The sequence below is a fragment of the Pteropus alecto genome, unplaced genomic scaffold (assembly GCF_000325575.1).
Source record: "Pteropus alecto unplaced genomic scaffold, ASM32557v1 scaffold87, whole genome shotgun sequence".
In the NCBI taxonomy this organism is placed as follows: domain Eukaryota; kingdom Metazoa; phylum Chordata; class Mammalia; order Chiroptera; family Pteropodidae; genus Pteropus; species Pteropus alecto.
In genome coordinates, this window is record NW_006443225.1 from 19,511,131 (window position 1) to 19,527,203 (window position 16,073).

Below are 16,073 nucleotides of genomic sequence, written 5' to 3' on the forward strand. Positions count from 1 at the left end.
GCCTTATTTAGGTTAGAGTTGCTTAGGTTAGCAGAGGGACATAGCATTCTTTGTTAGCTTTCTATGAATTCATCTTAACAGGTTTCTTGATTGTTTTTATTTTCGTGTAAATAATCTCCTTAATAAATTTAGTCACTTGGTGTGCAAATAAACATCCACGGCTTTGAGATCTTGTGAAGTTCTCTTTGTTTTGAGGTATAATCAAATGACTTATTTGGACACCATGTATATTAGTAAATACATAATTATAGCACGAGACACTTCTACAATGCCTCTCATATGCCAAGCACTGTTCTAGACACTTTACGTATTTCCACTTATTATTCAGAACTCTGGAGTCTATGTTCTGTTATTCTCCCCATCTTTATGGATGAAGAAAGTCAGGGCAGAGAGGTTAAGTAACTTGCCCAGTGACACACAGTTAGTAAGTAGCAAACTGGAACTTGCACTAGGCAGCCTGACTGCTCTCAACCGTCACCTTATCCCAAAATGAACTAGAAAATCAGGATAGTGTTCCAAGACCATTTCTGAACACTGCAGAACTGGAGGCCCTCCCCCCACCCTTTCTGGCTGATTAAAAATCTTCTTCAAATCTAGCAATCTGCATCACCTGCTGAAATAATTATTTTATTTTTCTCATTATCAGTGCAGCTCCATGTTTCCTGTTATGAAAGCAGAAAGTACCCACGATTTCTGTGTAACAGCGCAATTATATTTACAGAGGAATGCATTTTACAGCAAGTCACGTTACCGCGAACCTCTAAAAATAGCGCATTGGTTTTTAAACTTTCCTTTTTGTGGAGTTTATCTGGCTGGAGCCAAAAAAATAAATAAAAACCACATCTTGGTTAGGATGCTCCCAGATACATGTTGAGAGAATGCCCAGGGACAGAGAAGGACTTGGCGAGGGCAGCTTTCATTTTTTAAAAATTTTCTTCGGAAATAACTTCAGACTTGCAGAATAGTCTTAAGAATCAGACTAAGTCAAAGAAAACATCTAATGTTTACTTTGATCCATTGAGTGTTAAATTTGCTCTATCAATCGCTCTCGTTCGGTATGTGTATTCGTAACGTGTGTGCACACAGACGATACTTGTTTTCTGAATTTTTTCGAGAGTAAGTTGCATCCATTAAGGCCGATATCCCCAAAACACTTCAGTGTGTATTTCTCAAGAATAGCGATATTGTCTTATGTAATCACGATAAACTACTAATCTACCATCTGTGTTCCAACTCGCCAGCCAACCTAACATTGGCCTTTGGAGTTTTTACTTTGTTTCTCGTTCAGGTCCGGTCTGGGGTCACCTACTGCGTGTAGCTGCCAGGCATTTTTAGTCTGCTTTAACCCGAAGCACCCCCCAGACCCCTGCCTTTGTCCTCTATGACATGGACGTTTTTGAAGGATTCGATCAGCACCCCGTCTCCCCCTTTCGATAGAACACCCCTCATCTGGAATTTGTTTGATGTTTCCTCGGGATTAGGTCCAGACCTGGATTCCAGGGCAGAACACTGCGTGGGCGAGGTGGCTTCCTTCTCAAAGTGTCACGCTGGACGCCGTGCGTTTTTCATCCACCCCTCATTGGCAGATAATTTCGATACCCAGTCAAGGGGCCGTCGAATTTTCCCAGTGCATGGTTACTGTTTTCTCCCTTGTAACCAATAAGCTGTCTGTGTGGAGATACTTTCAGGCCAAATTAAGATCCTACTTATATTCAGAACGTCCCTCCAGCTTTAGCGTCACCAATAATTTCTGCTTGAGCCAATATTTACTGTGACAGTGAAAACTGATTTCCCAGTTTCAATTCTTCCCCATTCACCAGTCAGCCCATGGCATTCTAAGGAAGGAAGGAAGGAAGGAAGGAAGGAAGGAAGGAAGGAAGGAAGGATCTCTCTGTCTCTCTGTTTCTCTCTCTCTCTCTCTCTCTTATAAATTTTTACTCCACCCAATGGTTTATGATTCATGATTTTTCTTTATTGTTTTGCTCCTCAAATTGCCCCAGTTTTAGCCAGTGGCAGCACCTTTAAGCTGACTCCCCAATTCAGGTGACATATCTCAATTATCATTTTGAACAGTTCCTTACTTCCTGGCATAAGAAGACACTTTAGGCTCAGGTGAGCCGAGCCTGCCATCACACTGGAGTCGGCCATTTCTCCAAGGAACCCCTTCATTTGAGTGGGTCTGTTAGATGCCGAGATCTGGGGCACTAGGTGTGCTCAACCCACTGAGGTGTCTTTGCTTCCACGCTCTTTGGGCGGCTCCAGTCACGGCTTCCTTCGTGCGTGTGCTACACATACAGGTGTCCCCTTTGTGCGTGTGCTACACATACAGGTGTCCCCTTTGTGCATGTGCTACACATACAGGTGTCCCCCCTGCTCCACGCTTCCACCTTCTGTGGTTACAGTCAGCTACCTGCAGTCGACCGAGGTCCAAAAACATTGAATGAAAAATACCAGAAGTAAACGATTTGTACATTTTAAACTGCGTGCCATTCTGAGTAGTATTATTACTAATCTCTTACTCTGCCTAATTTATAAATTAAACTTTATCATAGATATGTCTGTATAGGAAAAAACATAGTATATACGGAGTTCAGTCTATCCACGGTTTCAGGCATCCACTGGGGTCTTGGGCTGTGCCCCCAGAGGTAAGGGAGGATGACCGTGGACACACACATAAGCACATATACTCGTGCACGTATAAATGCCTGCGGATATGCATGTCCAGTCACACACACACACACACACACACACACACACACACACACACACACATCTGTGTGCCTTAGAAACATGAGTTTATACCTGTTCCCATCCACGCTCGCATTTTCTTTCTCGCCTTCCGTCATCCCACGCTCGCGTGTTCCTTCTTCCGAAGGGAAAATTCTGGCTCCTAACAAACAACATCGACTCATCTTCTCATTTGCTCGGTTATATAATGCACCTCGAATAGTTTCATTATTACTTGGGCACAGGGGTCCCCTATTTCTGCCCGTCAACAATCAGCTGGACCTTGTAATTATCACACCTAGTATTTACCCCAAAGAAAGGATCTCGTATGTCTACAAACAGCCTTGTATTGTAAACAAGAATGTTTAGAGCAGCTTTATTCACCGTAGCCAAAAACTGGAAACAGCCCAATTGTCTTAATAGTGTAAAAGTGGAAATTCTCCAGTTTCAGGGAGGTGATATCTCTAGGCACCAGCCCCTAGGGAGAAGAGCAGCATTCCAAGGTAAAGATGATAAAACTGTCTATTAGGCCCTGTTTGATCTGAGAGTTTCCTGAATACCTTTGTGTGTGTACAAAAAGTTAACGACTAAGTTCTGCTTCTTGTAATCTGTTCATTCAAAGATGTAGGAGGAGACCTTATAAGCCGCCTCCTCGGGAAGCTCAGGGCTGATCTCCTCTAAGCCTGCGTGGTAGAGAGTCAGTCGCTGGCGGCTAATAAAGGCTCATAATTAATCTCAATCTGCTCCGTGGGTCTTAGAATCGTTCGCACCATAACAATAGAAGAATGGGTAAACGGTGATATATTCGTGCAATGGAATACTATTCCTCAACGAAAAAGGAAAAATTACTGATACATGCAACAATATGGATGGTCTTCAAAAACATTACGCTGCACTTTAAAAGGCAAACAGAAAAGAACACACAATATACGATTCCCTTTCTATGAAGTTTGAAAACAGGCAAAGCTAATCTATGGTGATAGAAACTGAATCACTACTTGCTTTTTGTTGGAGGTGGGACAGGGCAGGACGCAGACTGGGAAGGAGCAAGAGGCAGCGTTCTGGGATTAAGGACATGTACTTCACCTTGGTCAGGATGTGAAGTATATGGTGCATGCATTTGTCACAACAGATTGAATTCTACCTTTAATATCCGTGCATTTTACTGTCTATAAGTTAAATCTCAATTAAAAAAAAACACAACTGGCGAGAGTGGGGTAGAGGCTGCCCGTTTCAGCTGAAACTGGAATCCTCGTTTTGAAACAGCGCCTTCTAGATCGCCTCGCTCCTGATTCCTTACTCTCCTGAACGATGAAAGCGTTTCAGTTTGCCAACCCCGACCAATATATTTACTGCCTTTTACTGTCATTTCAAATATACGAAGGAAAACATAGTTTAGGTCTGGCAAACTTATACATTTTAATATAGCAAAGATGTGCATACAAATTGAAAATGGTTAAATAATGCTAAATAACTTTAGATTAATCCTCAGTCGAGGCCTCTGGCTATCTGATCTATTAAGATAAAAGTAGCGAAAACGAACAGACTGTAGCGTCCTCAGGCCTTGCCATGAAAACAGCTGATTTCCAATGTCAAATGATCAAACGCCAGTTCGAGGAGGAATCAGTTTTCTCAGACCTTCTCATAAATTCTGGTGCAGACCACGCCCTTTATCTTACATTCCTTAAAAGAGAGAGAGAGAGAGAGAGATTAATTGAATCTCTAAAACTCGAACTAGAGGACACAAATTTGCAATCATAACAGAAACTAAAAACAATCTCATGAGATTAAACTCAGAAAGGAATAAAAGATCAGTCTCCGGCAACTCAGAATCATCAGTGAAACCGAAGAAGCAGTTATAAAGTTGATTTACGTTATGGCCGAAGAATGTTTTTAAAGTAGCAAGTTTTTATGCATAATTTACATGCATTTAAATCCACTAAAACGGTGATTTTCAAAATTGTCTGCACATTTGCATTATCTGGGGAACATTTAAAAATACCAATGACTCTTCCTCCCCCAAGAGGTTTGCATTCGATCTGAATTAGGGCCCCCATGTTACTATTTACTCCCCCTGTAAATCTATTGTGCAGCTGCGGATGAGAACTTCTGTATTAAAGGAAGAAAAACCTAAAACATTGAGTGAATCTATTTATAGTCAATGTGTCAATTAGTAAGCAAAGAATCTAAAACTTAAAGATATCGTCAGAGGTCATCTCGTGTGACCTACGTCATCATTCTTATCTGCCAACTAAGAGAGATCTCAGATGACCTCACCTGGAATCATCGACATGGTTTAGTCCCAGCTACGCTGGATTCTTAAAGTGAAACGCTTGGATAGCAACACACATTCCACAAGGGAGGCTTTCGGAGTTCTTTTTTTGCTTTGAAACCTTAGACTTGCTTTTCTGTCTGTGAATCCGAACTAGTGAGATTTATCCACACCCTTTAACTTTGCTATCATTATTAGGTGGTGTCATTTCTAAAATAACAAGCAGGCTTGGTCAGCTCTAAATTCTCCGACCTAAACTCAAATTCCTGATCGTTTAAATATCACCCAAGAATTAACTCTGACTTCACTCTCAGCCATCCGTATCCATCTGGTATTCCAAAGAAAAAGGAATATTTTCAAAATAATATAACCAATTTCTCTACTTAAACAGCACGATTTCTGTATTTAGAAGTAAAAACTCTCTTACCGTCACCATTTTTCCACCCACCAACTTCCTCTTTATTGTCGTCTCTTTGCCATCCCATTTCTGCACTTGATTCAAGGAGCCTCTGTCCAAGGTTACGATGCTCTGCAAAGACAAGTTCACGTAACCGACTCGCTCGCGCTTCGGCTGACTAAGGAAGCTGTTCGTTCGGTGCCGAATCGTTTTCATAATAGGTGTCCCATGAGGCACATTCATTTTTAACAGAATGGAGGATCGCGGCCTCTCACACAGCACGGAAGCCGCCCGCCCTCTCAAGCTCTGGACTGAGCAGCTCAGAGGAGCATCATGAGGGTTTACCTTTGTTTTCCGGTTATCGGCTGTGGTTTCTTCAAATTCCCGGCCTAGCTTGAAGGAGATCTCTGTGTTTTTGAAAGGACTTTCCGTTCTTATAGTTATAATATCCCCTTTCTTGCTGATGATCACCTTGGGTTTGGCCAGATTCCCCAGTTTTCTGGTGGCTAATCCCACACCTGGAAAACCAAGATCATGTTAGAATTCCGTTGATCACGAGAGTAAACCTAGCCAGACTGTGGCGGCCACGCTCGGATGAGCCTCAGGTGTGCAGACAGCAGGTAGGAGCACTCGCGGCCTGGGACTTCTCCCGGGGACTCAAATATTTTAGGTTTTGTTATTACAAAAGCAATGCCTGCAGATTTTAAAGGTATAGCGTTTAGCCTAAATGGTGCAAGTCATCTACTTTACCATGCGCCATTGGAAATCATTAATTATAGTTTTGTATGGACCACTGTGAACATTTCGGTTTGTACACATCAGTATTACAGATATATTTTTTACAACAGGCTATGACGTATACACACTGTCGTATGATTTTTTTTTTCCCTCAGTAATATATTATGGAATTTAGAAAAGAACTTACCCCACATCTTTGACAGAATCTGATTTCTGAAATTTTGTTGTGGCCCCTCAATCTAGCCAGTAGGAAAAAACAATCTATCTTCTTTCATTACCAGAGACCATAAATAAATAAAATAATTGTAAAAAACATTTCCGTATTTGAAAAACAAAACGAAATTAGACTAAGTATTATTACTATTATTACTTAAGATTATAAAAATACATGGAAAAGGAAAAACGTCAAGTGAGAGAAATACATGAAGGAAAACTAGTTATATATATATTTATATACATATATACGTACGTACGTACATGTATATGTAACTAGTATGTATATAGTAAATGAGAAATGAAGAGTTAGAGCTAATAAAGAATTGCGACCTGTAATTCTGATCAACTTTTTATTATTTTATATAATTAAGGCAATGATTTTCAAACTAAATTTCTTTGGTAGAGCCTGAGAATCTACATTTTATCAGCCCTGATGCTCCTCTGCCCTCTAAAATTTGAAAATGACAGAATTAGGGAGCCCCTCATTGAGACTTTCTTCCTCATTGAGTATTTCGCCTCTTCCTCCGCTATAAGGTGAAGCCCACACATCTAACCAACCTTTTACTACAGCTCTGTCCCCGTCAGGCCTCATAGTTTTCCTGGCAACATGACAGAATTTTGCTCATTTTATCTAAAAATAGAACCTCTCTCATAAGCTTTCTGAACAAAGAAACAGAGCTACCAATGCCTGCAGATTTTAAAGGTATAGCGTTTAGCCTAAATGGTGTGCAAGTCATACTTTACCATGCGCCATTGGAAATCATTAATTATAGTTTTGTATGGACCACTGTGAACATTTCGGTTTGTACATATCAGTATTACAGATATATTTTTTACAACAGGCTATGACGTATACACACTGTCGTATGATTTTTTTTTTTTCCCTCAGTAATATATTATGGAATTTAGAAAAGAACTTACCTCACATCTTTGACAGAATCTGATTTCTGAAATTTTGTTGTGGCCCCTCAATCTAGCCAGTAGGAAAAAACAATCTATCTTCTTTCATTACCAGAGACCATAAATAAATAAAATAATTGTAAAAAACATTTCCGTATTTGAAAAACAAAACGAAATTAGACTAAGTATTATTACTATTATTACTTAAGATTATAAAAATACATGGAAAAGGAAAAACGTCAAGTGAGAGAAATACATGAAGGAAAACTAGTTATATATATATTTATATACATATATACGTACGTACGTACATGTATATGTAACTAGTATGTATATAGTAAATGAGAAATGAAGAGTTAGAGCTAATAAAGAATTGCGACCTGTAATTCTGATCAACTTTTTATTATTTTATATAATTAAGGCAATGATTTTCAAACTAAATTTCTTTGGTAGAGCCTGAGAATCTACATTTTATCAGCCCTGATGCTCTTCTGCCCTCTAAAATTTGAAAATGATGGAATTAGGGAGCCCTCATTGAGACTTTCTTGTATTTTGCCTCTTCCTCAGCTATAAGGTGAAGCCCACACATCTAACCAACCTTTTACTACAGCTCTGTCCCCGTCAGGCCTCATAGTTTTCCTGGCAACATGACAGAATTTTGCTCATTTTATCTAAAAATAGAACCTTTCTCATAAGCTTTCTGAACAAAGAAGTAAAGCTACAGGCATTTCGACGAGCCTGGCAACCTGGGGTCATTTACGCAGCTCTGGAAGTGTCCGAAGACCCTGCCCATCTATTGGGCTGATATCGAGGGGACAGTCTCCGGAAATAGTGTCAAAGTCGATGCAGCCAACGACTGGATGTTCCATCTGCATCCACCACTCCAGCTCCAGGGTCGGTGTGACTGAGTTTGAATTCACTGCCACAACCCGATTCTTTTTATCTCCATAACTTCCCCAGGCTATGACCATTCTGCTTTAACGCATCTTCTTGTCATACTCTATCTACATGATTATAGCAGAATGAGCAACCTAGAGGTGGAGGAGAAAACTTACGGGTTAGCTAAACATCAGCATTTTACCTTCTGGATATTCGACTCCTTATATTATGAGTACTTTAGTTGTTATAAAACTAGCTTTCGAGAAGGCCAGCGGGTGGGGCGCCGAACAAAGACTTCTCTCATCTGTCCTCTGGGTCTGAAGCCTAAGCCCTGTTAACACGAAACTGCCTTTGGAATCAGTGGAGCTTCCATGCATTGAAGCAGCTCTCGTTTAGGTTTAAATCTATTAAAATTGCCCCCCAAACAAAATGCAAATAAATTATTCAAACGCCACAACAGAAGATCAATTCCCTAAGGCTGTACTTCAGCCTGTGCAAACTTCCCCAGACTCCCCAGAAGGAGTTAGAGAAAATAGCCCCAAGCTTTCTCAGAAAGAGTCTCCTGGACCAGAACAGCAGAGCGTCTCTTACCCAGAGCTTTCATGTAGTCATCAAAGTGCTCCGTGGAGACAAGCTTCCAGGTGCCCAAGAACTTGTCACTCATTGCGATGGAAGAGAATTCAACTCGGTTCTCGATGAGACTCGGGAGGTGCCTTTCAAAGATGTCCAAAGCACGTGACTGCCACCGAGACCGGGCAATGAATGGCTCTTCAGTCGCCCCTTAAGGCAAAAGAAAGCGCCACATAATGTTTCCCTTAGTCTCCAAAAATTTTTGTAAACATCAATGACACTACTGTTCGAACCTTCGAAAAAATGTCGAGGTCAGTCTTATGTCTTTGAGAAGCCCGAGGCCCTCAGCGCTTTGGGGAAGGCCCCGTGAATTGAACTAAGCAATAGGAGAGCGAAGGGAGGAATCCGCCCATGCGCGTGCGTTCAGGCCTCTCGGTCACGGTCACGCAGTCCTGACTCGGCACATCTAAGAATTCTTACTGGGAGAGGGAAGAGGGGGGAAAGTCCCTGAGTATTGTGATACCCTCCTCAAATATGCTGTGGGAGGAAGTATTCCTCGGCGAGGGCGGGTTGGCATAGTTCGAATTTCCCAGGCAGGCGGAGTAGGCGGGTGACACGGCCAGGCCGTGGTGGCGGGGAGAGCACAGTGCGCACAGAGAGCGCGTTCCCAGGGCGGACGGACGAGAAGCCGCAGCTGGAGAACGTGCTTTCTGACCGCAGCGAAGATTTCCACCTAAAAAAACACCTAAGTCCAGATGAAGGAGGGTCTTAGTTCCCACAAAAACTCTGAGTTTCAGTCCCTCGAAGGAAGCCGACGGTTATGTAAAGGGATCTACCTTTTTTGTGACCTTTGGGTGACTGCGATGGCAGCTGCAAAGGAAGCACGTGGCTTTTCTTTCACCGACCGGCAATAGAGGGAAAAGCGGTTTGCGAAGCCTCCGGACGATGCAACGAACGTTCCTCTCGCCAGCGCGGCCCCTTTTCCAGTCTCGCCTAAGGTTTCCAATCATGGTTCCCGGTAGGACGTCGCAGCAAGGAGCTGGCCACACTTTGTTTGTTTTTTTTTTCTTTAAATGTCACTTGCATTTCCTCTTAGAGAGAAAGTGACATTGCGGCGTGGAAGTAGGCTCTGTTTTTCTGGCATTAACGCAATATTTTTCAGGATTCGGCCATCTGCTCCCTTACAGCTGATGGGAGGAAGAAATCCCTTAGAAATTCACTCGCGAGGCATAGTGAAAAGCGTGTCGGGGGTGGGGGCGGTTTATTTCCGTACAGAGCAAGTACGAACTCATAAAAACCTGGGTGAGTTTCCAATCACGTGTCAGCCAAGTTGCCTGCTTTGTGTCCTGTTTTTTTCCCTTGGTTATGGCTTACGAATTTTTTCAATAATTGAGATGGTCGCAAGGCCTCAGGGGTCGAAAGCCTCTTTGACTTCCGGAGAGCAAGCAGGGCTACCTCATGGACACCCCTGAGCCCCTCAGGAAAGGACAGGGCGAGTGTGTGGACATGTCTATCACAGCTGTGCAAGCCCAGCACGCTGTGTGCTCAGCCTCCAGGGTGTCAATATGACAGCCCCAGTCCCTTCCCTTGGCCAGAGTTCGGTTCTCGCCCCAACCCCGAGCTCGGCGACCACACCCCGCCTTGCCTGGGCCAGCCCCGTCCCACCCGTCCTGTCCTCAGGTGTAATTACTGATCCTGCCCTTTGCTGGTTTCTCTTCTCTCCCGGTCTAGATGACAAATCGCATGACACCCCACGTTCACGCAGATTAAATACGACTCAGGACTTATTGTTAAACGTAAGGCGCAATAGGGTATTTACATATGCCTTTCTCTTTCTCCTTGTCTTCCTCCCGCTGCTACAAAAATCCTCAGTTTTTTTCAGGCTTTACCCTTTATTTTTACCTATATTACTTGGCTGGGCTTTAAGCCCTGAGAACACTGCCTAGCAACAGCACTCGGCGAAACTGTCAAGGGACTTTGTGTAGCGCTAACAATTGTGTTCTCACGAGGCATTTAGGAATCCAAGGCTGGCATTTAGTGAAATGCTGTGTGTGGATGGTGGGGACAGAGGCACTAGCCTTGTTATTTTCCACGGGTTTGTGGATAAGTAGGACGATGATGGCTTTTTAAATGTTCTTCTGTAATAATTCAACCACAGTGTATCAAGGCCAGGCTTTATTCTGTTCTCTGCCTATTTGCCTGTCTGTCTCTATCCAGCTAGCTATTGACCTTAATGAATTCAAGTAGGGCCAGTCTCCTTCTGCAGAAATAAAAAGCCAGCAAGGTTGGTTTTCAGCACCTGTGATGCCCAGAGTGGTTTCCTACGATCGTAACGTACCCGCTTTGAGGTCACGTGAGTTTCCACAGAGCACCGTGTGACAGACGCCTTGGCCTAAAAGGAACGGGTCCGCTGGAGGGAACTCAAGGACCGCAGACGGCAGGTGGGCAGAGGACAAAGGGGACGCTGGTGCTGTGACAGTCACACCATAGGCAAGTAGCCTCTCGGCCCGCCAGTCTAGCAGATTGTCCCTAACCCTCCATATCACACGCTCCAAAACTGCGTTTTATTTGATGGTTTTGTTTATTTATTTTTTGATCGCTGGCCCTGAGCCATCTCTTCTTCAGGCCCTGGTTTCTGGTTAGTGAACCGGCGGGCACCGACGCAGACGCTTTCTTCATACCTTTCCGAAGGTTTGCGTGCTGACAACATTATTCATGGAATATTTCTGAAAGCAAAGAGGGACCTGTTAGAGTTGGCGGCTGACACTTGAAGGTCGCCCGGGCCCTCCATCCCGAGACCCTCTCATCAGGAAGAGAAACAGCTCACCTAAAAGGCCCAATTCGAGGAAAACTCACCGCTATCATTTTCCCATGGACGACTTGTCTTTTGATTGTCATCTCTTTGCCGAGCCATTTTTGGACATGGACCAGTGATCCTCCGTCCAATGTCACGATGCTCTGCACACGCATAAAGGACTCGGTTAGAAATAGCAATTCACTACACAAAGCTAGACATCCGTTTTCCGTTTCGAACATTTTTTTCCTCCAAAATCCTCGCCTCAGTGCTCGGCATCACTCGATACCCTCGGACTAGAGAAGTCTCGAGAAGGTGTTCAATTAACGCCCTCTTCCCCCAGGCGAACGACCCCCAAACTATCTGTAGAGAATTGTTCTTCTCTTTTGTACAGTGGTGAAGAGAGCCCAGGAAACAAAAAAAAAGTGAAAACGCTGAATTTTTTTGTCCCTGTCTATCAGCAGAATGATCTAGCGGAAAGGTCACCTTCTGAGACGTCCAATGTTCGTGAACGAAACGAGCCCCAGCTGACCTGACGATTAATCGGGATAAACCGTGCTGATCCCACCCCCTCCAGTTTCCGGTTTTCTCCTGGTTGTGAAACCAGGAAGATTTGGGTCTTAACCTTCACTTTCCGGTTGTCTGCTGTGGTTTCATCAAACTCAAAACTCTTTCCCCAGCTCGAAGGAGATCTCGGTGGTCTTGAAGGAGCGCTGGATTTTGATGCTCAGCTGGGCCTCACTGCCTCTGATGCTGATTATCGGCTTATCTAATACAGCCAGGTGCCGGAGCGTGGGGGCCACCCCTGGAGTGCAAAGCAAGCAACACACCTCCGTTTAGAAAGAAGGACCGACCATCGTTTTGGAAAGCAATTTGCAAAGAACACACGCTTCCCCGCCCTTCCCCCGCTCCGCCCCGCAGCTTGGGATAATGCGTGTGGTCACGGTCTTCGGCGGTCTCGGTGGCAGCTGGAGTGAGCCAGGCCCTCCCAGTCAGAAGGTGTGCCTTGTAACTGTGTGTGCCATTTTGAAAAGCTGAGCACACTCTCCGAGACTCTGCGCTTCATCTGAAACGCGCGTGTGTCTGGCGCCTCTCGGTCGATGGGACGCTGGTTCTCACCTCACCGAGTGGGACGCGGCAGCGCAGGGGGTGTTTTCACCCTCGTTTCTGGGGACAAGCGCATGGCGTCCCAGAGAGGTGGGGAGCCTCGTTCTAGGTAATGAGTCTGGTAAGGAGCAGAGCTGAGATTTAAATGCAGGTTTTCTAACTGCCCAATTTTAGCATACTTTTTTTTCCCTTAAAACAATAAATACAATTTTCAAGGTCTCTAAACTGCTCTAAGAGAATTTGACTCATGAAGTCTGAGCCATTTGCAGGTGCTGGTGCCCCGTGGCTGAGTAAGGCCGGGGTGGCAAACTGGACTAGTTTAGCCTAGAGCGTGGCCCTGCCATTCAGGTTGGGGACAATTCACTGTCCAACTTGACTCCCTGCGGGAGGTGGCAGGGGAGCTGACTCTGTTCCCTCAGGGTCGATAGCGAACTCGATTTCACATTCAGGCTGTGGAACGGACGGGACAGATCCAGTCACAGAGAAGCGGCGTGAGACACGCGTCCCGGGACAGTGACGAGGGAGGCGAAGAGAGCCCGGGTCCGAGGGCGCCTCCTGCTGCCCCGGCGGAGTCATCACAGCCGTGCAGTGTGGGGAACCACCGAGCTCGCCTCGCGGACGGGGGGGCGATTAGATGGAAGAGCTCCGATGGTAGACGGCAGTGGCACACAGCAGGTGCTCAGCTGCTACGCCCAGTCCCAGCTCCCAATCCAAACCAGCGCTACGTTTGCCGCAAGTCCCAAGTTTCTTAGAGATGCCCCCAAATTTAAATTCACACAAGCGAGTCTATGACTCCATGAAGAGATAGTGACACATGTTTCTTATGACTCTCCAAAAAGTTAATACTGACCGCGAAAAGGGCACAAATATTATATTATGAGCACACCGACTTCTTAAGATGCATTGATCATTTCAGTCAAGTTAAAAAAATATAAGGCTTAAAAAGTTTTTCACTTTATATACAGTATATTATTATAAGAGAGGTTTCTCTTAATTAAATATTAAAAATTACTTAATTATATATTAAATAATTACTGTTCTTTGGCATTAGAAAGAATGGTTTAGTTGCCGTAGACCCACGCCGTTATGATTGATCTACATGCCCTTAGGCAGGAGCTAAAGGATTGATAGAGTCTATGCTTCTGAGAAACAACCAACGGTGAGACACTCGGTGAGTAAAAATGTTCCATTTCTCCAATGAAAAATTTGAAATTCTTTAAAATAATGTTTAAAACATATCTTTCACATGTATCAGAACTCTAAAAATTAACTAACTGGAGACTTTATATGTTGGTCTTGTGTTTTCGAAGTTATAAGTTAAAGCAAACCTTGAAACAAATTGAGTCGATCAATTTAATTATAGATAGTTATTAGTGTCTGAAGCTGGGTAAAGCTATTTGATGAAATGCCCAGGCTAAAGAAGATGCGAATGTACCTTGGGACCACGAAAGAGAGAAGGGTAGGAACGGTCATCGTAAAACGCAAACCCAAGCCCACCACGCAACGCTCAGCCCGTTTCCAAACCTGTCAATGATATTTCTCACCCAGTTGTTCCAAGTATTCCTCAAAGTTTTCGCTGGATTCCAGTTTCCAGGTTCCCAAGAAGGGCTCGATCATGATGGAAAGCTTCTGAGAAGAGTCACTTGCCACCGAAAGAGACTTAGGCAATACAGTGCTACCAGTATCTTCATTTAAAAGGCATCTTCGTCACGTGACTCTGCAGAGGAAACCAGTGGATGGCAGCGAGGCCGGAGTCCAGGCTCTGGCGTTGACTCATTCCGTCTACCCCCTAATTAGGGAACAGAAAGTTAAGGTATAAAGTTGATTTTAAGTCAACGATTATAGCTCCTGGCAAAGAGATTTACACCCACGGGTCATCTGACCGACATCACTCGCGGCATGGAGACGATTTCAGTGGAGATCAGCCTCTGGAACTACAAATGCCTGGTCATCTCTGAAGGAGTCTCCTGATAGACGTCCAACGAACACCTGACCGAGGTGTTTTCCCATCCAACACGAGGACGCCCTTGCTTAGTCCACCTCACCTGTTCTTTGTCTGGCCCAGTCACAGTGCCAGAGGACTCTCTTCATTAAAATAGAATCCTCCCCACCCTACCTGGAAGGGTTGACGAATCGTTATCAGTTCACATAAGTGAAGTGTCTACACTTGCTTGGAGTGACGTGTGGGGTATTAACATTATCATCATTCTCCATCAAGAGTAATTGTGGACTGGGAAGAAAAGTGATAATCACCACCTGTTAGTGCTCTGTGATTTGAGCCCAAAAAAGAAGGCGGAGCTAACGCTTGCAAAATCCATCTTCAAAGTAAGCTTGATATTAGAAGGTACCACTTGAAATTGTAAAGGGGAGTTTTGGGGAGAAAGATGACATTTTGATATCTGCACTCTAAAGAAAGACAAAGGAGCAGATCATTTAAATCCTCGTGCAGTTACGTCCGAAATCACCTTCTGCCACCCAAGTCATGGGAGTGGGTGTTGCAGGTATTGTGTTTGCTAAGAAGCGTTCGTTTCAAGTGTTCTAGGTCTGTGTCACAGCTCTGAACCCCAGCCGTCTTGAAGAAGGCTGGAAAGTTAGGGTGCCAGGCACTAGGAGAAGAAAATCCATACTTTTATGAGCCTGTGTCAAATACTCCTTTAATTCAAAGAGATATTTATTTAAACCATCTCTTTGATGAAAAAACAAATTAAAAAAAAGAGGCTGATATTCTGGAACCACAATAATTTAAGTGGGATAAAGAATTTCTTTTGATGAAAACATATCAAGAGGAAATTTATGATGCACTCTCTTTATAGGCATAATAGTTATTGAAGTATCTGGAGGGCAGAATGGGAAGCAAATCCTTACAGTCAGTTTCAGGAAACTGAGGCCCAGGCTCAAGACGAGTGCCTTAGCCCCTGAAAGTTACATCAGGGGCACTGATCAGACGAAGAGCATGTGCCCTACCTTGCCTTACAGGTTCTCAACGGGCTTGCACGCCCTGCAGGAAGACAGCAAGCCCAAGCGGCTGTGCGTGCGTGCCCGTGGCTAGTGTGGCAGAGACCCATTGACGTGATCAACCTCGTTCCGCTTCTCCCGCCGTTGACGGATTCAGAAAACAGCCCTGTGGCCTGTTTTATTTATTTTTTATTCTAAAATTTTTTAAAATTTATTTCTTTGTTTGTTCGTTTTTCCTGTGGCCCATTTTAGAACTCAGCTGGCCTATGATACAAAAGGAAGATTCAAATTCCTGGCTTCTAGAAAACGTCCTTACCCCGAGAGAGCCGGAAGGACGGTCTCTCCTCCTCTGCGTGGTTTGCTTTCTCGTCTGAAACTTGGAACTGCCGCATCCATGCGTTCCCAGGTCCAGTGGGGCCAAAACTGAGGGTGGCAGAGCAGAGAGCTGGGAGGAGCCGAAGGCCCCTTTACTTCTAGAATTCTTATCATGCAAATTAATGAACTCCATTCTTATTTAA

The 16,073-nt window shown here is 44.1% G+C and overlaps 2 protein-coding genes across 2 annotated transcripts; both read right to left on the minus strand.

Moving 5' to 3' along the window:
• Positions 1-4,136: 4,136 nt before the first annotated feature.
• On the minus strand, positions 4,137-9,074 carry LOC102878032 (myelin P2 protein). The gene is made up of 4 exons (XM_006924051.3): positions 8,721-9,074; positions 5,742-5,914; positions 5,427-5,528; positions 4,137-4,410 (listed from the first exon to the last, which is right to left on the minus strand). Exons 1-4 carry the CDS (start codon positions 8,791-8,793, stop codon positions 4,360-4,362), a joined length of 399 nt encoding a protein of 132 aa, XP_006924113.1. The 5' UTR covers positions 8,794-9,074; the 3' UTR covers positions 4,137-4,359.
• A 2,300-nt stretch (positions 9,075-11,374) lies between these two features.
• Positions 11,375-14,217, minus strand: LOC102877789 (fatty acid-binding protein 9). Its single transcript, XM_006924050.1, is given in 5 exon segments — positions 11,375-11,425; positions 11,556-11,657; positions 12,119-12,157; positions 12,159-12,298; positions 14,145-14,217. Coding segments are annotated over 5 exon segments (405 nt in total).
• Between the last annotated feature and the right edge of the window lie 1,856 nt (positions 14,218-16,073).